Here is a 23,734-nt window from a genome sequence, read left to right as displayed (position 1 = left end):
TAGCCGTTGTTGCCATGATTCCCACGATTTTCTTTTAGAACTGTTCCAGTCTGGCTATGCTCTAAATCTGCAGCTTCCTGCTTGCAGGGTCCCTGATTCAAAGACTGCATTGAGCCCGTGGGAGTAGAGACATGGGCCCCCATAGCACAAGCACAGAGTGCCACTGCTCTGACTGTATAAGGCAGTTTCGTATGGATTTAGAAGGTTGAATAAAAGTTTAGTTACTGCTGTTAGTGAAAGATGCCCATCTTCAGCTCAGGCCCTTTGCGGAATAAAGAGATTTATGCAGCAATTATGCCTTGCCTGTGCTCACTGATTCAGACTATCTCCAAGGGGAAGGTGATAAACTGCCACAATGTAGATGTAATTTATGCGTTGGTGTTACTTTAATGTTCTCAGCACGCTGGGAGGAACAGAGTTTATCGCAGGAGTGGACAGGAACTGTCTCTGTGTCAGGCAGTCCATGCGAAAGGAACTGTGTGCTCTCTTGAAGAGTCAATTGCCTCCAAAGCAACAAGGAATAATATGTTTCAAAGTTCCGTTTCAATAGATTTGTGTCTTCTGAAGTTCTTTCTTAACTGGATAAAATTGCAGTTGGCAGGAAGTCCATTCCCAGGGTGAAATAAAACAGCACAGCAGAGAGAGTGGAGGATTGGGATGGGTGGGTTTGCAAGGTCAGCGATGGCCACTCATGGCTGTAGATGGGGACTCCAGGCTGAGAGTTCCATCTTGTGTCAACCTATCAGCCTCTTGAAATCATTTTCAAAATCACCTGGAAGATCAAGAAAGAATATGTTTCCCTTGCATAACAAATTGGTTCAACACTGAAGCTTCTCACTCATCATCGGGAGTGTGTTGTGATTATAAAGTTGGCCTAAGAAGGAGCTACATCCCACACACTTCCCAAATTCCATAGTATTTAGCTCCTTTGTGTTTCAGAGACACATGTATATTCCACATTGCTGGGGTAAGTGTGTGAATATTCCAGACACATGGGTGTGTCTAAATTCAGGGATTTCCCCCACCTGATCAGTGCCACAACTAATGTTGAAGACCCATGTGATCAGCCTCAGCCACATTGTTGGAATATTTTCACACTAAGCTCCATAGTAATGTGAGATCACACTACAAGTGGCTCCCATGGTGTTGGATATTTGCATGACGGAGGCTTTATCGCCCATTCCATTTTTGACTTCACACTAGATTTGGACATTACATGACAATGGCAAAGCTTATACATTCAGTTATAAGGATATATGCAGAAGTCCTGTTTGTTTCAGCTACAATTAGCAGTCCTCCTTGATGCAGCATTCTGGAGATGCAGCGCATGTCATGCTCTCCCTGAAGCATTACTCCTAACACATAGCAAGTGACAAATATACTGACAGCCACCATCATTTTATTGCAGTTCATTTGCACCCCTGTACCAGCGCCTGTTGCTCGGTCCCTGCTCCTGCCAACCTAGCAGTCCAAAAGCACGTCAAAGTGCAAGTAGATAAATAGATACCACTCAGGCAGGAAGGTAAACAGCGTTTCCGTGCGCCGCTCTGGTTCACCAGAAGCGGCTTAGTCATGCTGGCCACATGACCCGGAAGCTGTACGCCGGCTCCCTCGGCCAGTAAAGCGAGATGAGCACCGCAACCCCAGAGTCGGCCACGACTGGACCTAATGGCCAGGGGTCCCTTTACCTTTACCTGGGTGAGAAAATAGTCTTCCTGGGAGAGCTTCTCAATGACATCAAAATGATCTGTGTCTCCAATGTCCAGCAAAGAGGCACTCCAGCCAGCTGCACGCAAAGCCTATGGGCAAGCAATAGGGATTTTAACAAAACTGTCCTCACCACAGTACTTGCAAGTGCCTTTACCCTAAGAGATGCATTACTCTGAAAGATGGCAGAGACTTGGGAGGAATGGGGTTGGTGGTCTCATTGATTCATAATGAAGAGCAACGGGAGATGGGAGACCAGAAGTGTGAAGCAAATATTAAGTAAATGTTTTAGGCCAGGTATTGAGAACCCCTGGCCTTCCAGATGTTGCTGAACTACAGCTTCCATCAGCCATGATGAAAGGCCAGGGATGATGGGAGGATGATTCCCCTCACCTGTCTTAGGTAGTGTTCACCTTTCACACATGCATATGTGGCTCTTTAAATACACGGGTAGGAGTGTGGATGCACATCATTTGATTCCATAGATGCATCTCTATTGTTTATTTTAAAAAACCACTTATATTCCACCAAATATTAAAGAGAAACTCAACATGGCGAACATCAGCCAACGCACCTCAAAGTACTCCTGGGACTGTCTGTGGAACTCGGGAGAATCATGTTGTGCCACAGTGATGAGTACCTGGCAATTTCTCCTGCCCTCCAACTTAGGCACACACCTCAAAGGGCTATTCTGTAAGGCCACCTCCCTGAGGAAAGAGACACAGACCATACAGAGATGAAAGAGAGGCAGAGTGGACTGGCTTGCTGATAAGCCAAGAAGGCAGCCATTTCTAGGCAGAGCACAATTTTGAAAGCACATGGGTGGCACTGTGGGTTAAACCACTGACCCTAGGGCTTGCTGATCAGAAGGTCGGTGGTTCGAATCCCCGCGACGGGGTGAGCTCCCATTGCTCGGTCCCTGCTCCTGCCAACCTAGCATTTTGAAAGCACGTCAAAGTGCAAGTAGATAAATAGGTACCACTCCAACGGGAAGTTAAACGGCATTTCCATGCACTGCTCTGGTTTGCCAGAAGCGGCTTAGTCATGCTGGCCACATGACCCGGAAGCTGTACGCTGGCTCCCTCGGCCAGTAAAGCGAGATAAGCGCCGCAACTCCAGAGTCGTCTGCGACTGGACCTAATGGTCAGGGGTTCCTTTACCTTTACCCCTCAAATACATGGGGAAGCAAGTAGTGTCGATTTGGAAAGGCCTGGTGTGCATGCATATGATGGGTGCTTGGGGGACAGTATTTGTGTACACAAATTGAAAAGCCCTGTGATCTTTGGATGAAGGGCGTTATACAAATTTAATAAATAAAGGTCATAATAATTTGTTCAGTTTCTGTTAATTGGTTCTCGTGGGAAACTTGCAGATTCTAGCTTCACCAATTAACTCAAGCTGGTGTCAATTTACTCTTGGCAGAAAGCCCAGGTCTGCTTGACCTAGAAACTACTTACTCTGATTGGTTAACGACCAGCACTCAGCTCTGTTATCAAGGGATTGTTAGCTCAGTTTGGTGTGAGGTGTGTTAGGAGTTAGAAGTGCTGTGTATGGTTTTGAGAGAGAGAAAGAGAGGATTTATTTTGCTTTTATTTGTATGCAGAAACTCTGCTGGTTTTATTTTTTCCTTTTTAATAAATCCTGTAAATAGTTCTTCTGAGTCTAGCTGACTAGTCATTACCGCCGCAACTAGCTTCCTCGCTGTGCAGGAAAACTCTGCTACGTTTGGGCTAAAGCCAGTAGGGCTATGCCTGACACTTCAAAGTTCCATGAGGTTATGGGCATTGTGCTGCCAGCCTGAGTTGCGGTGGTGTCAGCATCAACGGCGTTGGTTCCAGTAGTTCCAGAAGTTGTTGTTCCTGTTGGTGCAGCAGATGGACACTGGCTGGTTCCTGACTGTCGTGAGCTGGTGACGCAGCGGACACAAGGACAACAGCTGCAGCGTGTGAGTGCTGGGTGCTGTGGTTCCTGTTTTCTCTCTCGGTGGTCGTGAGTAGCTGGTTCCGGGTTCCAGGGACATCGCTCTCAAGATGGCCTCACAACCAGTTCAGATGGCTTTTGAGCGTCTGAATGACTCCAATTACTTGCTGTGGTCGGAACGCATGCAGGCAGTGCTGCAGAGGGATCGTCTCTGGCAAGTGGTGAGTAAGTTTCCTACGAAGCCTGATGATGAAGACCTCGATAAAGACCAAAGAGCAAGGGCCACAATTGTCTTGGGGCTGGAAGATTCCCAGTTGCCGTATGTGAGGGGAATCAAGACAGCTAGAGGTGTGTGGCAAGCACTTAAAGAACTCCATGTGCGTGAGACAGCGGTTTCCAAGCTGTTCATTCGCAAGGCATTGTACAAGGCAATGTTACAGCCTGGGGTTACAATGCAAGAACACCTACACAGTTTACAGTTAAAGTTTACTGCGCTACAGGAAAGAGACTGTGCACTAGACCAGCAGGAGAAGGTGGCTATTATTTTGAGTTCTCTCCCGGAAAGCTGGGATAATTTAGTTTTGTCTCTAGAAGGCATACAGGAGCGTGATTTATCAGTCAGTTACGTTACTGGGCGTTTGATTGAAGAATGGCAGAAGAGGCAAGAAAGGTTGTTGGCTGCAGAGGCTTCTACAGGTGGGCGGTTTGGAAGGAGTTCTCATGCCGTGCCAGAGGTGACGCAAAAGCAGCGAACTGGTGAGGAGTCAGCGTTTGCTGTTAGGCGTTGTTTCCGATGTGGGTCTTCAGCGCATCTAAAACGACAATGTCCGGAGTTGGTCAAGTCTCAGTTGCCGGTGCAGGAGCAGAGACAAGATCAGCAGCAGCAGCAGCGGAAAAAGAACTTCTTCAAACGAAAACAGTCGGCTCAGCTGGTGACCGGCGAGGTCAAGATTGCTGATGAGAAACAAGCGGTCTGGGTGGTCGATTCGGGAGCGTCTCGCCACATCGTGAATTCAGATGAATTGTTTGTTTCCAAGAACTCAGCACAGCGCAGCCAGGTGGCTCTAGCAGACGGAAGTACTTCCGAAGTGATTTCGGGGGGTGCAGTTTTTGTTCCTTGTCTTCGTGAATGCCTGCAAAATGTACTTTGTGTGCCGTCATTAAGGAGCAATCTGATGTCTGTAGATTGTTTGCTAAAAGCTGGGTTTAAAGTGTATTTTGAAGGAGACAGTTGCATTATTAAGAAGGCTGGTGAGATTTTAGGCACTGCTAAGTCAGAGGGAGGCTTGTTTTGGCTTAAAGCAGGATCTCAAGTTGCAGCAGTAGTCAGTAAATCTCAGCCTGCTAACAAAGCTATACATGACAACTGTGTGCACTTATTGCATAGGAAAATGGGGCATGCTTGCTGGAAAAGTGTACTAAAAATGTCTGAATTGGCTGATGGGGGTAATTTAAAGAGTTGTAACAAGTACCTTGATTGTAATGTTTGTAAAAAGGTTAAAACCCACAGAGTCTCTTACCCCAGAAGTGACAGAGTTAGTGAGTCACCGCTACAGCTGGTTCACATGGACGTAATTGGTCCATTTGCTGTAAGCAGGGGTGGATCGCGTTTTTCACTAACAATTGTGGATGACGCCACGCGTTACTCCTGGGTTTTTCCCATGAAGAATAAGGGTGACGTGTTCACTAAGTTTAAAGGCTGGGTGGCATCTGTGGAAAGATTTCTGTCCATTAAACTCAGAAGGATTCAGACGGACAGAGGTGGCGAATTTATGTCAAATGCCTTTAAAGATTGGTTACAAAAGCGTGGCATTGGGCATAGAAAAACAAACGTTTTTTCCCCAGAGGAGAATGGCGTTGCAGAACGAAAAAACAGATCTTTACAAGATATGATGTTTGCCATGCTTGCTGATGCTGATTTGCCCATGTCTTATTGGGGGGAGAGCATGCTCACCGCGTGTTATCTCCAAAACAGGCTCTTTCACCAAACAATAGGTACAACTCCGTACTTTAAATTGTTTCAGAAAAAACCTAAAATTGACCATTTGCATGTGTTTGGATCAAAAGCCTGGGTATTAATTCCGAAACAAATGAGAAAGAAGGGAGATCCTAAGACCAAACAGTTAGTGTTTGTGGGTTACCAGGAGCTGGGAAAAGGTTTCCGCTTTGCTGAAGGGACAAATGGCATTGTGATCTCCAGGAATGCCAGTTTTTGTGAACATAGTGGCTGGGAGAGACTACATGCCAATACTGAGGTTTGGTTTGAACCTTCCCAGGAGCTTCATGACTCTGAAGGTAAACATAGAGAATCAGAGTCTGAGGGGGAGGGAAGTTCAGATAAGAGCTCTCAAGAAAGTGGAGTTAGCCAAAGACCAGTTGCTAAGCAACAAAAGAGAGGTCGTAGTTCTGAGGAGGAAAGTGGGTCAGAAGAAAAATTTTCTCCCAGAAGATCTAAAAGACAAAACAAAGGAGTGCCTCCGGTGCGTTTTTCTCCTGATACTGCAAATGTGTTTAGTGTAAGTGCAGAGCCCAAGTGTTTTCAGGAGGTGTTAAAGTTACCAAAAGAGGAGGCAGAGCGCTGGAAACAGGCAATGGAGGAAGAGATGTCCTCTCTGAATGAGCACAAGGTTTTTACACCAGTAGCAGCGCCTGAGGGGGCAAAGATTGTAGGCTGCAGGTGGGTGTACAAAAGACTTAGGCCCGGTTAGGACATATCTAGGGTTGGAAGTGTGCTGGGCCCAAGATGGCAGCTGCCTAATTAGTCAGCAGAACAAAGTTAAACAACTACTGACTACATACAGGATGCAGGATTGCAAAGGGGCAGCGGTGCCTATGGATCCAGGTTTCATAAAAACACTTCATATAGATGAGAGTCCTGAATTTGAACATCCTGATGTATATCACTCTGTAATTGGAAGTTTATTGTATCTAGCACAGTGGTCCAGACCTGATATTAGCTATGCAGTAGGCATATTAAGTAGATTGGTCTCAAAACCCACACTAAATGCCTGGAAAGGGGTAAAACAAGTTCTGAGATACCTCAAACAGACAATTGGCTATATGTTACAATTAAATTCTTCCGAGGACGAAATGTTGAGTTGCTACTGTGATAGTGACTGGGGAAATTTGCCAGATAGAAAATCTGTCACAGGACTAGTCATAATGGTCGGTGGAGCTTTAATCAGCTGGCGGTCACGCAAGCAAGACGTAGTAAGTGTGTCATCAACGGAATCAGAGTATGCCGCATTGAGTGAATTGTGCAACGAGGTGATTTATTTCAAGCATTTGATGGCAGATTTAAATGTAAATTGTGGAGAACCAGTACAAGTTTGCATTGATAATCAAGCTTGTATAACCTTAAGTAAAACAGAGGGTTTCAAATCGCGTTCCAAACATATCTCTGTAAAATACCAAAATGTACGTTGCTGTGTACAAGACAATGTAATCACCTGTACTTATGTGTCAAGTGAAGAAAATGTAGCAGATGTGTTAACTAAACCATTGGCAAAGATAAAGAACAAGCGAATGTGCAAGGGTTTAGGTTTGCTGGAAAAATAATCTCCTACATAGGTGTATTTGGTGTTAATTGTTCAGCAGAATCTGTGAGGGGGTGTTCAGTTTCTGTTAATTGGTTCTCGTGGGAAACTTGCAGATTCTAGCTTCACCAATTAACTCAAGCTGGTGTCAATTTACTCTTGGCAGAAAGCCCAGGTCTGCTTGACCTAGAAACTACTTACTCTGATTGGTTAACGACCAGCACTCAGCTCTGTTATCAAGGGATTGTTAGCTCAGTTTGGTGTGAGGTGTGTTAGGAGTTAGAAGTGCTGTGTATGGAGGACTTCCAGCGAGGCAGCATGGCAGCAGCAGCAGAAGAAAAGAGCTCCTGAAGCCAGCCAGAGTAAAAGGCTCTGGTGACCGATTCCCGGACCCCCCAGGACTGCTGCTGCCAGCACTGCCAACGGAGAGGAATTGGGGGTGCCCGGACATCTATCAAAGGAGCCAAAACACCCCCCCACGACTGAGATTGAGCCGGAAAGGCACCCGACCCCCCCCCCATCAGCAGAGAGGAGCTCCAAAACCAGGAGGACAGTGGAGCTAACGCAAAGAGGGAGAAAGAAAGGGAGAGAGAGGAAGAAAAAGAAAGAAAGAAAAAGGAGCCCCAAATTTACCGTTGCTGCCCCCATCTCTGCCGACGGGAAAGCAGAGGAGAGGTAGGTGAGCACGGTGAACTTCGGGGAAGCAAAGGGAAAAAAAACGCACGTGGCTGAGCCCTACCGGGAGCTCCAGCCGCAAGGAAAAAACAGAGAAGCTGCATAACAAAGGAGACCACAGAAAAGAAAAAACAACCTTCCCCCCCCTTTTTTTTTAATTCCCCCTTTCTTTAACCCCTTCCTCCCCCTCCCTCCCTCCCTTTAAAGAATATATATATATACATCTTTCTTATCCCTCCCCCCCCATATACCTACTTTTACCATTTTTCTTTTTAAAAGAGGGGCCACTGCTGCTGCAGCCACCCTTTATTTGAATCTTTACTTTTATTTCTATCTTTTCTACTCACTATTTAAAGACACACTTTTCCACACACACATCCTCAATTTAAACCTCATTTTATTTCCACCTCAAACTCCCCTCTTAAGATTTAAAATGGCAGTACCCAGAAAACAGCCCTGAACCATCACAGGCCATTTCCTGGGACTGCCACTTCGCCCCAGACTTTCCACTCTCTTTTACCTACCCTCTTTTACCTATACTTTACTCATTTTTTAAAAAAAAAAAAATAAAAAGCTCTATCTAAAGACAACCCCCCCCTTTTTTTTTTTTACCTTTAATTCTCATTTTTATCTTTTACCCGTACATTTTTGGTTGCTTTTTTGCAGACGGAGAGTGGTGGCGGTGGTTGGGGGGAAATAGTATTATTATTTTTTAAAAGACAGAGCAGAGCCATACAGTTATTCTTCTTTTCTCTCTCTTTTTAAAGCTCTTGTTGGCTTGTTCTTGAGGGGGGAATCTTTCGCCCCCAGCTACGACCACCACTCTCTTTTAAAACAAAAATTTCCTCCATATACCCATTTGGAGAATAAAAAGTAATTGTATGGTTTTGTTTGATTTGTTTTTCTTAAGAATAATATTTTCCCCTGGTTATTGTTGTTATTTTTTGTTTGTGGGAAAGTAATTAAAAATGGAGGAAAATTAAACATATACCCTCTAATCTCTTGCATCTCTACCTGCTAACCCCCTTCCCTTTATATGAACTGTCTGTCCATTAGTCTACCCATCTCTGCCTACCTGTCCCCCCCCCCCCGCCTCGGCGGCACTGCTGAGGCATCTACAGAAGCCCTAGAGAAGTTCTTAAAACACAGGCTAGAAGTGACACAAATGACCACCTAATTCAAACGCTCTGTAAAAGCCACCAGCCAACAAAGCCTGACCAGCTCAGCAACCCAACAATACCCAGGAATCACCACTGCCACAACTCCTAACCATCACACGCCCAACCCCAAGAGGATGCCAAGCCAACCTCAAACCAAAACCATCAGGGAGACCGAGATGACACCAACCAGGGAGATGGCAAACAATGCTAAGATGGTAACTCCCCTTCAAGATGATGACCACCCAATAACGAAACGAGATCTGAGGGAAATGGAAGCACGATTAGAAGAAACACTGAAGGCCACAATGGCTCCCATGCAGGTACTAATCAACAATCTAACCTCCAAAGTGGAAGCTCTAGAGAACAAGAACCAAATGCAAGAAAGAATAATAGAACAATACCGGGAGGAGAATGCACGTGTGAACAAGAAACTGGACGAACTGGTAAACCAAATGGAAGCAGAACACAACGAGATGAAAATTAAGCAAGCCGACCTTGAAGACCGCAATAGACGTTGCAACATCCGCTTCCGCAACTTTCCTGAAAAAACAGAGGAGGAAAGCCCAGCAGACCTAATTATACGCTGGCTGAAAAACACAATCCCAAGCCTGAAACTTGAGGCAGATGACTTGGAGAGGGCTCACAGAGCCCTAAAACCTATGCCAAAACCCAGCGCCCCCCCAAGAGACATCATTGTATGCTTCACACGCTACAAAAAGAAGGAAGAGGTATGGCACCACCTCAAAAACTCAACCAACCTTCGATATGGAGAAACCCCTATTCTGGCCTTACAGGACCTATCTCAGGATACCCTAAACCGGAGGAAAAGCCTGCGCCCATGCACCCAGCGTCTCCAACAAGCAGGGATCAAATACCGATGGGGCTTCCCCTTCCGCCTCATTGTAACAACCAATACAACGCAACACATGGCTACCAACATACCTGAGGCCCTGCAACTACTAAAGAACCTTGAACTCGACCTCCCACCGGAATGGCAACCGACAAACCCACCAAGTGACAGCCCCAACCACGAGGAAACAACAGCAAACAACTGGACAACGGTACAGAAGAAAAAGATACAACAGAAGCGGCGCAACAACGCAAACCAATACAGGCAAGCATCATGCTCAGAACCGTCCCGCCGGCCATACGACACAAGAAACCAGACCAAGATCAACCAAACCAACTCATCGCAGATGGACAACCCTACAACAACAACAACCCCAGCCGAAAGAAGCAACCAGGAAAAAACCACAAACTGAAGGACTGGTGATTTCCCCCCCTTTCCCCCCCAAAAAAACCATAGATTTAGTTAACACCATCAACATTCCCCCCCCCAGCCCCGCACCCCCACAGAAATCCCCACCCCAACACCAGTCCAGACGACCTCAACCACATTCCCCATCACCCACACCTTCAACATCCTCATACTCCATACTAAGGAAAAACAACTCCAACCTTAATAACACAATCCACAATCAGGCTAAAATCTGATACCCAACCAGCACTATGGTGGCACCAGAGCGTACCAACACCCACATCCCCACCCCAACACACCAACAATGTTGCTTATAACACTGGCAACATTGCTTATGAACCTTATACCTGACAGCAACACTACAAAGTCACTTCACACTGTCTCGCTGATCACCCCCTATCGCAAACAACAGGGGGGATGGCCTGTCCTTGAACACGGCCTTCCACACCAGCTGAGACCTAAGACCAACTGGCTAAATGCCAGATGGCCTAAAATACCCCAAACAAACACCTATATGACTACATATAGGAAACTCCCTACAACTTACCCCCTACTCTTTAACCCAAATCTCACTCTAATCCTACTAGCCCCCCACCCACCACACCCTAGGTCAGCGCAACCCCACTGGCTCTTTAAACAACACAAAGAGAGAGACACAAGACAACCCGAACGGGTTGGCAGGGAATCGCCCCACATAATAGATAAACAAAATGGCTAACCTAAAAGCAATTACATTAAACGTGAGGGGGCTGGGAAACCCCATCAAAAGAAAACGCATCACCTCATACATAAACACCATGAAACCACACATCACCTTCCTACAAGAAATACACAATCCACCCAAAGGCAGCAAACTCCTGAGCGACCCCCGCTTTAGTCAACAGTGGGTCGCACGAGGCTCAGGGAAAGCCCGTGGTGTAGCCATAATACTCAGTAGGGACCTGAACTTCACTGCCACAACAGTCCTCAAGGACAAAAAAGGCAGATTCATTTTCGCTAAAGGGACACTAGATGGCAAAATCAAACTGACAATCGGCTCCATATATGCCCCAAACACGAAACAACTAGAATTCTTCCAGAAAACACTAAACAAATTCCTCTCCTTCTCTGAAGGGGAAGCAATCCTAGGAGGGGACCTCAATCTAAATATGAAAGGTATATCCCTGAAAGATATCCACCCCACAACCCCATGGGCAACCTTCCTCCGAAGGAAACCCCCAACAACCAGGAACTCTTACAAGTTACTAAAAATGCTAAAAAACAGGGGTCTCTACGACATTTGGGGTGAGCAAAACCCGGGAGACATCAGCCATACATTCCAATCGGGACGCCATGATACAGCGTCCAGACTGGACAGCATTCTACTCACACAGGGTCTGATTCCCTCAGTAGAATCAACAAACATAGGTAACATTAAAATCACAGATCACGCCCCAGTAGAAGTCACTGTTAAAATAGGAGAAGGAACACAAACCACCCCATCATGGTCCTTCAGTCCCATCCTAACTACAAACAAACAAATTAGAGAGAGTCTCACAAAAACCCTCCAAAACTACTTCAAAGAAAACGATGTAAACAATACAACAACCCCCCTCCTATGGGACGCAATGAAAGCGGTCACCAGAGGAGCTTGCATAAAAGAGAAAACATTCCTTAAAAAACAAACCTCCTCAAAAATTAGCAAAATAGAACAAGACATCACAGTCCTCTTATCACGCTACAAACAAACAGGATCTAAAAAACTCCTCAAACTTATAGAACAGAAAAGGAGAGAACTAGACTCCTTAGAAATCAACAAAACAATGATCAACATTCTATACTCTAAACAACGTTTCTATGAATATGGAGGGAAAAACTCCAGATTACTAGCAAATAGATGTAGGAAAAAAGCACTCAAAACAAGAATACACTGCATCACCAAAAAAGACGGCAACATAACATTCTCCCCCAAAGAAATAATTTCAGAATTTGCAGAATTTTACTCCAACCTATACACCTCCCATAACCCACCAGAGAGGGAAATCAAAAAATTTCTAGCAGGACTGACCATGCCTACCCTAACTGATGAGGAACAGGAATTCATGGATAGCCCTATCACCCCAGAGGAAATAGATGCGGTCCTCAAAAACTTGAAACCACACAAAGCCCCAGGCCCAGACGGCTTCACAGCAGAATTCTATAAGAAATTCAAAGAACCCTTGATGCCCTACATGACCCGCCTATTCAACGACATCATAAAAGGGGGCCCCATCCCCAAAACCTGGACCCACTCCAAAATAGTCTCCATCCCAAAACCACTAAAAGACAGCCTCAAAGTAGAATCATACCGCCCAATCTCATTAATAAACCAAGACTACAAGATATTCACATCAATCTTGGCCAACCGCCTAAAAATCTTCCTACACAAGTTAATAGCCCCAGACCAGACTGGCTTTGTCCCTGGCCGCAATATAACAGACCCCATCAGGAAACTACTGAACCTGATCGAACACAGCAAGGCAACCAAACTCCCATTGACAATTATGTCCCTAGACATCCTCAAAGCCTTTGATTGCTTGGAGTGGAAATACATACTAGCAGTACTAACTAACATGAAATTTGGCCCCAACTTCCTACAAATCCTCAAACAAATATACTCCCAAGCCTCAGCAAAATGCAGAACTAACAATATGGATTCTAACACTATAGCTATCCAAAGAGGCACGAAACAAGGATGCCCACTGTCTCCCTTCTTATTTATCCTGGCTCTGGAACCCCTAGCAATCCGCATCCGAGCAGCCACAGACATCAAGGGAGTGGAAATAAAAGGCAGGACCTATAAATTAGGGCTCTTTGCAGATGACCTAATGGTCACAACACCAGACCCCGTAAGCACAGCAACCTCCCTAATCAGAGAACTCAACGCATTTGCAATGGTGTCGGGCCTACAGGTAAATTTCACAAAGTCAGAAGCTATGTGCTTCAATACCCCTCCTCACACCCAAAAAGAACTCACGAAGGTCACCAAAATAAAACTTTGCCACACCAAGTTCAGATACCTAGGGGTACAAATAACCAGAAACCTCAATAAATTGTACCTCCACAACTACAAGCCCCTGTGGCGACAAATTAACAAAGACCTAAAGAGATGGAATAACATGAATTTCACTCTCTCAGACAAAATAGCCATGATCAAAATGATCACACTCCCAAAACTAACCTACCTATTCCAAACCCTCCCAATCTGGATCCCCTCAACCCAACTTCACAGTTGGCAGAGAAAACTACACTCTTTCATCTTCTCACATAAAAAACCAAGAATAAGCCCCAAATACCTGCACCTCCCCACCTCAGAAGGAGGATGGGGAATCCCCAACATAGAAGCATATTACAACGCCAACCAAATACGCCATATAATCCCATATATACTAGAAGATGAGACAAAACAATGGGTACACCTAGAGAAGGACATAATTGAAAACACCTGCACCACAACATACCCACTCCTCCCAAACAAACTAAAGAAAATTCCCACAACACTTAACAGGTACACACAGACCATGCTCAAAGCATGGAAAACACAAATAGGCAAACTATCCCCAACCCCATCCCCACTAATCCCCCTGGCATACCACCCATTATTCCACCATGCAGCACAAAACCTCAAGATAAAAACCTGGCGAACCAAAGGCTTGTATCGCCTAATAGACTTTTATAAAAATAACAAACCCTTGTCAACACAAGAAATACAAGACAAACTAGAAGACACCCAAATGCCCTGGTTAACACAACACCAACTACATGCCCTCTTAAACAACCCAACAGTAAAATCAGCAGCAACTCGGCCCCTGACAACCTTCGAAAACCTCCTCCTAACAACAAAGGGAAACGGTAAAGGGATGGTATCCGCAATATACAAAATACTACTCCAAAATCTCACAAATCCCCTAGACGCAATCAAAAATCAATGGGAGAATGACATAGGCTATGAGATTAACACCACTCAATGGACCAGAATGTGGTCTAAACCCCCCTTTAAATCCATATCAACGAAAAGAAAAGAACTCACACTGAAACTCACCTACAGGTGGTACCTAACACCAAGGAAACTAGCGCTAATACACCCAGGAACCTCACCAAAATGCTGGAGAGGGTGCACCTCCACAGGCACATACTTCCACATGTGGTGGGAGTGTCCCAAAATCCAACTGTTCTGGACAACAGCCATACAAGAAATTTGTAAAATAACTAAGCAGGTAATAGACACCACCCCAGAATTGGCCCTACTAAACATCTTCCAAGACAACAATGCCCATTTACACCACAAAGAACTCATAACCCACCTGCTCTCAGCAGCCAGAAACACCATAACCAGACACTGGAGAGACCTGTCAGGAGTAAGCATGGACCAATGGTACCAAATAGTATGGGAAACAGCCCTACTAGAAAAATTAACTAATAAACTGAAACTGACACGGGGACAAACAGAAGAAGATGCCTTCACCCCGGTATGGCTCCCCTTTATCACACACACAGCCCAACAGGACAATGACAATAATCCACCAACAGCATACAAATCAATATGGCTAACCTGATCCAAAACACCCACCCACCTCACTCACACACGAAAACAAAGATCACCACAGCCAATCACAAGCAAACAATCACACCCTAGGCCAACCCCAACCTCTCTCACCACCAAAGGAACACAAGTGAACAACAAAAGCACGCTGACACCAAACTCTACATACATTAAACATAATAGAAACACCGCCACCCAATCCCACCCTTATCCATCTTCCCTCTCTCCACCCCCCTTTCTTTTTTCTCTCCTTTTTTATTTTTATTTTTATTTTTATTTTCTTCTCCCCCTAATGCCTCAACAAATGAAACGGATTTGTAAAAATGTTACATGGGGAAAAAATATATATGAGGCACTACACTTCTGTAAAACAAGAAAATCCTTAATAAAATATTTAAAAAAAAAAAAGAAGTGCTGTGTATGGTTTTGAGAGAGAGAAAGAGAGGATTTATTTTGCTTTTATTTGTATGCAGAAACTCTGCTGGTTTTATTTTTTCCTTTTTAATAAATCCTGTAAATAGTTCTTCTGAGTCTAGCTGACTAGTCATTACCGCCGCAACTAGCTTCCTCGCTGTGCAGGAAAACTCTGCTACGTTTGGGCTAAAGCCAGTAGGGCTATGCCTGACACTTCAAAGTTCCATGATAATTAACCATGCCATCTATTTGATACACAGTGCAGAGGAGGCAATGCATGTGTGTGTGCATGAGGGGAATATTTAGTCCTCCAAATATTGTTGGACTCTTAATTCCAGCATCCCAGCCAGCATGACCATGGCTCCCTATCGTGGGGGGGTGGTAAACATACATGCGATCATATGGTATGGTGAAGTTAAGCAGTGTGGGGTTGTATGAATAATGATAAAGAGTCCGATATTTAGGAAGCCGCAATGTTTAACAAACAATAAATAACTCTGCTTTTATGCATTTATACCAGGATGCGGGTGGTGCTGTGGTTTAAACCACCAAGCCGCCTGGGCTTGCAGATCAGAAGGTTGGCAGATTGAATCCCTGCGAGGGGCTGAGCTCCCGTTGTTCTGTCCTAGCTCCTGCCAATCTAGAAGTTCGAAAGCATGGCAGTGCAAGTAGATAAATAGGAACCCCTGTGGCGGGAAGGCATTTCCATGTGATTTTTGTCATGGTGTTCCGTCGCACCAGAAGTGGTTTAGTCATGCTGGTTACATGACCCAGAAAGCTGTCTGTGGACAAAGGGCGGCTCTCTCATCATGAAAGCAAGATGACCGCTGCACCCCATAGTCACCTTTGACTGGACTTAACTGTCTGGGGGGGGGTCCTTTACTTTTTACTTTTTTAAAAGTCAGACTACAGTAGGAAGGGTGATCTACAAGTGTGGCTGTGTGTCTCAAAGAAATTACCATATCCCTATGTTTGCTCAACCAGCATGCTGTCAAGTTCTAAGTCAAAGATATTCAACTTAATAGGTGACTGCTAAACTGTTTCACATGATCCTTCATGAACTGCATTGTGCTGGAAGCTGAGGGGCTGCTGTGCTGGGCGACACAGATGCTGCTAACCTGCCGTGGCCTGTTAACAAGATTAGGCCACATGTTGGTGGGTAGGGGGCTCCCAAGGGATTCGCTGCAGTTTTTCTGCCCTACATGGGTTGAGAATTCCTTTTCAAAGATGCATCTCTCACCGGCTCATGTGCAAAACATCATTGACATAGGTGTCCACGATGGGTTCCAAGTCATAGAGGCCACTCACCAAAAAGGCTCCTGGGAAGGAAAAAGAGTCCATGTCTAACTGAGGCTCCAGCTTGGTGCAAGTTGGGTTGTGAAGTTCGGGCAAGGGAAAGAGGGGGTGCTAGTATGTAAAAAGAGCTGGGGGCGGGAACGGGATCAGTGTCTCCCAGACAGTACCTTTGATGTTTGGCACAACACCAAATTCTTCCCAATCTGTAGAGAGCACCATGGCTGCCAGGTGGGCCCCTGCTGAGTGTCCAAGCAGATAAACACCGCTAAAGGCAAATGAGACGCAGTTGAAATGAGCAGATGAGAGGTTCCAATGGTGTCGGATGGAGTAGAATTGCCAGTTGTCAAAATTCAAAAGCTACCCAGGGCCTCCATCAACCCTGTAGGGCTTTAGCAGGGTATGACAGGCCCCATGGTCTCTTTTCCCCAAGGTGCTCTGTGTTTTCACCCTGTCTGCACCTCCTACCTGATCCCTGTGTACTGCTGAACTGCGAAGGCCACGCTGCGTCGGACTTGCCTCACCATCACCTCCAGCTGGCCTGAGCACAAACCACAATATCCAGGTTAGACATGAGATGCCAAGGAGAGCAGAACAGGAAAACGGTTTGCACCACAGTTGCGTACCTTTGGGAGCCACATCGTAGCCAACTGCAGCCAAGGCGACGCCGTGGGTCGCTAGGGGCCCGGCAGCAAAGCCTGAAGCATCTTTGCTAGAGGAGGAGAAAGAGAACAGCAGTCCCAGATGGTTCTGCTAGGTGGGACATCATCCCACTGGGGGTCCTGCAGTCAAAGGACCAGGGCCTAGGCAACCTCCAGCACAACTCACCTCAGGAATTGCCAGTAGCCGCCATGGATATAGAGGACCAGGGGGAAGGCTGAAAAGGCAAACAGGAGAAAGAACCAGGCAGCAAAGACCATCACTTAGCACAAACTCCCACTAAGGTACCACCCCTCTCTTTCTGACGTTGGCTCTTCGCCACAACCAGCACTTCACCAACATCCCAGTTTCCCGATCATTCCCATGCTGCTCCTGTACTCTTACTTTCAGTGTGTTCCTTAGGAAGATACACATCAAGCTTCTCTCTCTCGCCCAACCCGTAGGGCACATTCAGCAGAGTCTGGGTGCCAATCTGGGCACGGCGGGTACCTGCAGAGCAGAGGAAGGTACAGAGAGATGGGAGTCCACAGCTTGCCTGGCCACATCTGGGCTGCCTTACCACACTCCAGAGGAGTTTTCAGATTGTCGGTGCCTGTCCTCGTTCAAAACTTCATGGCATCCTGCTAACCTTCTGGAAAACTGAGTTAGGCTTTGCCACCTCTATACAGTCCCATTCTTAAGGAAATCATCCCTGAGTGTTCACTGGAAGGACAGGTCCTGAAGCTGAGACTCCAATACTTTGGCCACCTCATGAGAAGAGAAGACTCCCTGGAAAAGACCCTGATGTTGGGAAAGATGGAGGGCACAAGGAGAAGGGGACGACAGAGAACGAGATGGTTGGACAGTGTTCTCGAAGCTACCAGCATGAGTTTGACCAAACTGTGGGAGGCAGTGGAAGACAGGAGTGCCTGGCGTGCTCTGGTCCATGGGGTCACGAAGAGTCGGACACGACAAAACGACTAAACAACAACAATACAGTACCAAGGGGAAGAAACCTTCCTCGCAAGTTCCAAAGGAGTGCCTTCTTTCCAATCCCTCTTCAGAACCTCCTGTGAGATTTTGCCCTCTCTTGCACTGGAGGTGAGCTGGCCCACTAGAACTTCTGTGGCCAGAGTGCATCCTCAGGGCTGCCTAACTGCTAAAGCATAACTGATTCATGTTCAGTGACCCTGGGTATGCAGTCTTGCTTAAGGATAAACATGCCCTTCTTGCTGGATCAGAACCAGGTCCACCAACTCTAGGGCTCTTTGCAAGAATGCCAACAACCAGCAGGCCCTGGGAGATCTCTTGGAAGTTATTGGCCCCTTGGTGACCTGCCCGCTCCCATCCCACCTATTGCCAGGTAGTGGACTGCCCAGGGACCCTTTACCTTTGCTCATTGCCTGTACGTGAGCCTCAATCACAGCATCTGCATCCAGCCGGGGAGACCACCTGCTAGGGGAGTACTGCTTCTCCAGCTCCTGCAGAGAGAGGAAGCAAGGCACCTTACACAGCCACAGTGGCCCTCTTTTCACTCAGAGTAAGGTGACCAGGGCGCTGAGTAGAAACACAGGCAGATTGGGTGCCAAACGAAGCATTGCTAAGTAAGTAGCATGCAGCTATGCATTTCTTACTTAATAACAGGCACGGCATGGAAGAAGAAGGAGGTTTCTCAAACGAACCTTCATTATTAGACAAAGTGTTATTACAAAACAAAACTAAGGTAATATCAAAAACGTATGATACATTATTGGAGTGGGAGGTCAAAGACGAACAGGTCAAGGAGGTAATGATCAAGTGGGCTTTAGATATTGGGAAAACCATTAACTTAACAGCATGGGAAGAATTATGGAGAAAGAACAGGAAATTTACAGCCTGTGAAGTAATGAGGGAAAATCTAATCAAGATGTTTTATAGATGGTACTTAACACCTACCAAAATAGCTAAAATGTATAAGACAAAAACAAATCTGTGTTGGAGGTGTGGTAAAACAGAGGGGACACTTATACGTGTTTGATGGACCTGTGAAAAAATCAAAAGCTTCTGGAACATAGTATATGACAATCTTAAAAAAATGTTTAAGTATAACTTTATAAAAAATACAGAAGCTTCTCTACTAGGGATAACGGACGCAGGTATAGCAAGAGAAGATCAGAAAATATTCCTCTGTGCTACAGGAGCAGCAAGGATCCTAATTGCTAAAAACTGGAAAAAAGAAATTGTGCTAACAAAAATGGAATGGCAAGAGAAACTGTTAGAGTATATTGAACTGGCTAGATTAACAAAGGCAATTAGAGATCAAACTAGACAAGAATTTCAAAAAGCATGGGGAAAATGCAGAGAATACTTCACAAAACAGTGCCCTAAAATTCATACCTGGACTTGTTTTCATCAATGTCTGCAGGAGACTTTGTGGATATTTAAGTTATAATTAGGAAAATCTTAATGATTATTCATAAAGGAAACAGCTTATAAGAAGTAAATAAGGATGCCAGAAACAGGATAAAGGAAGTATTTTATTTGGTTGTTTGTATTGTTGTAAATTATGCTTGTTGTTTGTTATGTTTGTGTCTGAAGGGGGTGGATTTCTGTGTTGGGGGGGTTGTGTTATGTTGTAAATAAAATTTCCAATAAAAAATATTTTTTTTAAAAAAAAAAGGAAGAAGAAGAGTTTGGATTTGATATCCCGCTTTATCACTCCCCAAAGGAGTCTCAAAGCAGCTAACATTCTCCTTTCCCTTCCTCCCCCACAACAAACACTCTGTGAAGTGAGTGGGGCTGAGAGACTTCAAAGAAGTGTGACTAGCCCAAGGTCACCCAGCAGCTGCATGTGGAGGAGCGGAGAACCGAACCCAGTTCACCAGATTACGAGACTACCGCTCTGAACCGCTACACCACACTGGCTCTCATGGAGCAGGGATCCCTGTCAGGAAGGCAGTGCGTGGGGACAGGGGAGAACTTACCAAATGAACCAACCCCACCCTGCACAGCTAGGAAGAAACCTTAGGGGTAAAAGCTCCCATTGATGTTGTGCATATTGAACAGAACCCTGCAAAGATTTCGGTATTGCTGAGACCACCCTGAGAAATGCAGCTGCTCGATTTAGACATCTCTGCTTTCAGGATAATGTATGTTTATCTTTCGAACGTTGCCCAACAGTTCTTCCTCCCACATTTTCCCTTGTGTATATCATTTCCATTTCCACATATCTGATGTACAAAAGCAATATATATGCTAGTCCTCTATGCAAGGGTGACTAATGATTAGTATTCTGGGTGTTGTTTGACTCTCATCAGCTCCGGCCAGCATAGGCAACAGTCAGAGACGATGAGTATCCATCCACATCTGGAGGGGCCAGGGGTTTGCCACCTTCATCTTAAAGGAGACTTTGTCAGCATCAGTGTAACACAGTTTCTAGAACAGGCATAGGCAAACTCGGCCCTCCAGATGTTTTGGGACTACAACTCCCATCATCCCTAGCTAATAGGACCAGTGGTCAGGGATGAGGGAGTTGTAGTCCCAAAATATCTGGAGGGCTGAGTTTGCCTATGCCTGTTCTAGAAGTTCTTTTTCTCTAGAGGACGTCTCAAATCTTTTCCTGGCTGTAACCACCAAACTCACACAAAACAAGATCTTTCAAAATCTCTCACACACAGAGGTAATACCATTCCCTCCACCCCCTCCTTTACCTCCTTGGTCATTTCCTGCCACTTTCCCATGTCACCGGCTCAGATGTGGCCTATGCTATATCTTCTTACATCCAAGTTTTCTGTGTGCTGCAGAGCAACTAGTTAGAAGAGCCAGCCATGTGACCAAATTCAGCCTCTGGGTACAAAGTGTAGAACAGATCAGGTGTTCCTCCTTGGCCACTGGTTGCTCCATGAGCTGGGGCAGGGTGGGGGGGGGGGACAGAAAACCCTGACATAGGGAACTATGCTCTTTGCAAATAAACAAATCCGTGCTGGGATTTAGGTGGAGGTCAGTCATATTCACTCTCAGCACTGACTTCAGAACAGCTATCCCAAGGCAACTGATATCATCCAGTTACAAGACACAAGCTCAAATCCGTGCACAAATTCAGGGGAAGCTATTTTCGTAGCCAGGTAATTCCCCCCATCCTGGCCAAAAACAAACTATTTTTGAGAAGTGATCTTTAAATCTTGCTCACACCAGGGAAACCCAGCCAGATGGGTGGGATATAATAATTTTTTATTATTATTATACTCAGAAAAAGATTTACCCAATGTAGCAATTCTTGTACTTTCCAATGCATTTAAAAAACAACAACCATTGATGCAGACTCTCAGCTCAGTTCGAGGATACTATTTTTGGATCTGTGTCCTGGCTGCCAAAGTATGTAAGATCAAAGCGACCTCAGATATGATTTAAGCAGCATAACCCACTTAGAAAGGAACATACCTCCTGAATAGCTCCTGTTTCCATAGTTTCTCATTGCCTCTTTTTGGTTATAACGGCGGTGTGCTGCGAAACAACTCCGCAATCCCTCCCTTCTCCTCGGAATCAAATGCACTTTTCTCCTGCTGTTGTAAAAATGCAGAGTGAGTCTGAGAAAGTACTTCCTCACACATATTTGCATAATGTGGCTCCTTTGAAAATGGAGTGAATTTTGCTCCTGCAAATGGGGGTTGTGGTGGTGAGGTCAGGTTTGTGCAGACATACCAGCGGAAGTGCCTGAATGGCTCTGCTGGTGGGTCCTGGCAGCCCCAACTTCACTGCTACCCTACCCGGCCTGTGTCAAGAGGGCTGATCTACAGTGCTGCTGCATCACACTGACCACTCCTAGACATATACAAGTATACAAGGTGGGGCCTGCAACAAAACGTTGCTGCATGAAATATACTTGGAGTCAAGAGTGGATTTCATGCTCTTTATTCAGCTCGTAGTGGTGAGGAGGAATGAAAGTTCCCCCAGAATGTCTGCTTTATATACATTATTTACACAATGGGCCCCACGTGATTGGCTAATTCCGGGATTCACCTGTAGGCCAATCTGGTTGCGAATTCACTTCCACCTGGAGCTGGATTGGGTGGCTCCTGTGGACCAATCAAACTGCTGCATTCTGGACCCTATTGTTCTAGGATGAATCAGACTGCTGCCTTTTAGATCCTATTCAACTCAGTACATAACACTGCATGGTGTTCCACTCAGCCACCCCTTCTCCCAGGATACGCCATTCCATCCCAGCAAGCTTTCCTACATTTCTCCTCCTATCAGTTAGCATTCCATACCCACCAAGCATTTTCAATCCTCACTGGGTTGGTTTTGGGGTCCGTCCACCCTTTTCGGTACTTCTGCAAACGTGTCTTCCTCCAAGCCTGCCAATACCTTCCTCTTGTGTTGTGGATGGTGCAGTTTTGGCTGCATCAAGACAAGCACTCAGGAATGAATGAACTATTAGTATTGGATGTCTGCCTACCTGCTACAGGGATGAGAAATCTGCCCCCCTTCCAATGTTGCTGGTCTGCAACTTCTTTCAGCCCCAGCTACCATGGCACTGATGAGGGTTATGTGATTGTCGTCTGGTTACATCCAGAGGGCCACAGGTTCCCTGTCCCTAACCTACTAAATCCAGGTATTTAAAAGAACAAAGCGTCTGATTAAATTTCCCCACAAATAGCTAAGGCAGTTTGATGGGGCTTTGGTTCTGTGAAACTATGGCATAAAACCTCTCCTATCCTGGGCCCCCCAATTCTCGGCTGTTTTGCTGCCACTATTCATCACTCTGTTCTTATTCCTTCCTTCTTCAGATCTTAGCTAAAATCCCTCATCTGACCCTTCCCACCTTTGCTGATGTGTTCCAGTCACAATATAATCAACTCATTATAACATTTTTCACTCGGCAAAGCTTTCAAGATTGTTATGCTGTGAAATGAGCTAGTTCACTGTGAGCGGGGGTGTGGGGAATCTCATATGAGAATAAATTTAAGAAGGCGACAGGCAGGACACCCCTTAAATAAACCTTATGAGAGGAGCAATTATCCTTGCTACCAAGAAGATTCCCAACAGGCCAGAAGGTTATATTTGATAAGATTAACAACAATGTTGTGCTAGTGAGTTTATTATGCAAATATACCAAGAAATATGCCAAGCCTCACTGTGAAACACTCCAATTTTTCCCCTTATAAACGAACACATCAGTAATTATAATAACTTTCACATTGCAAATCCCTGTTAGGTGCTGTTTTCCCATTTTATGATTCAAATGGGACAGCTGTTTAATCACATCTGGGAAAAAGGGAAAAAAATGTGAAAAAGAAAATTAGTTAGCATGCAGTACTATCGTACTATGGCAGCTGCTGGATAATCAGCAACCGGTAGATAGTGTGTGGGTTGATTTTTTTGGGGGGGGGATCTAGTCTTAACACGTTTAACACTCTACTGCAGCCTATACAAGAAATAATAAAGAGCTAGAACATGGTGATGTGATCAATTTTGCTACTTTCCTGCAGTATTCAGTGTCAGTTGTAAATTGATAGATTATTTTCAAAAAAGAAACACATCCCCCAGTATTTAAAAAAATATATCATTGGAAGTCAATTTTCTATTTGTA

The 23,734-nt window shown here is 45.3% G+C and overlaps 2 protein-coding genes across 5 annotated transcripts; one reads left to right on the top strand and one right to left on the bottom strand.

Moving 5' to 3' along the window:
- Positions 1 to 367: 367 nt before the first annotated feature.
- AFMID (arylformamidase) lies at positions 368 to 21,214 on the bottom strand. Of its 4 annotated transcripts, none has more exons than XM_081184874.1 (11): positions 20,853 to 21,214; positions 18,554 to 18,644; positions 17,569 to 17,673; positions 17,353 to 17,401; positions 17,151 to 17,236; positions 16,993 to 17,065; positions 16,695 to 16,792; positions 16,472 to 16,550; positions 2,282 to 2,414; positions 1,695 to 1,799; positions 368 to 772 (listed from the first exon to the last, which is right to left on the bottom strand). In XM_081184874.1, exons 1-11 carry the CDS (start codon positions 20,880 to 20,882, stop codon positions 743 to 745), a joined length of 879 nt encoding a protein of 292 aa, XP_081041000.1. In that variant the 5' UTR covers positions 20,883 to 21,214; the 3' UTR covers positions 368 to 742. The 4 variants fall into 4 exon arrangements, with proteins under 4 accessions (XP_081041000.1, XP_081041001.1, XP_081041002.1 ...); XM_081184875.1 differs by having other exon boundaries at positions 18,554 to 18,720; positions 20,853 to 21,021; XM_081184876.1 differs by lacking the exon at positions 2,282 to 2,414 and having other exon boundaries at positions 20,853 to 21,047.
- LOC308582053 (uncharacterized protein) lies at positions 7,464 to 10,308 on the top strand. Its single transcript, XM_081184871.1, has 2 exons — positions 7,464 to 7,838; positions 8,895 to 10,308. Exon 2 carries the CDS (start codon positions 9,133 to 9,135, stop codon positions 10,258 to 10,260), a length of 1,128 nt encoding a protein of 375 aa, XP_081040997.1. The 5' UTR covers positions 7,464 to 7,838; positions 8,895 to 9,132; the 3' UTR covers positions 10,261 to 10,308.
- Positions 21,215 to 23,734: the final 2,520 nt, after the last annotated feature.

The sequence above is a fragment of the Podarcis bocagei genome (genome assembly GCF_964188305.1).
Source record: "Podarcis bocagei genome assembly, chromosome: 2".
In the NCBI taxonomy this organism is placed as follows: domain Eukaryota; kingdom Metazoa; phylum Chordata; class Lepidosauria; order Squamata; family Lacertidae; genus Podarcis; species Podarcis bocagei.
Note: the sequence above shows the minus strand (reverse complement) of the source record. Positions and strands in the feature narration are given on the sequence as shown.

What these genes read in the sequence shown, in the direction of transcription:
- LOC308582053 (XM_081184871.1), top strand. Translation starts at nt 9,133, where the DNA reads ATGCCAAGCCAACCTCAAACCAAAACCATCAGGGAGACCGAGATGACA.
- AFMID (XM_081184874.1), bottom strand. Translation starts at nt 20,882, where the DNA reads ATGGGAAAGTGGCAGGAAATGACCAAGGAG. An exon ending in TCCTAAGGAACACACTGAAA is followed by an intron (nt 17,402 to 17,568) that starts GTAAGAGTACAG and finishes TTGCCTTTTCAG; the next exon opens with CCTTCCCCCTGGTCCTCTAT. An exon ending in AAGACTATTTTCTCACCCAG is followed by an intron (nt 773 to 1,694) that starts GTAAAGGTAAAG and finishes TTGATCTTCCAG; the next exon opens with GTGATTTTGAAAATGATTTC.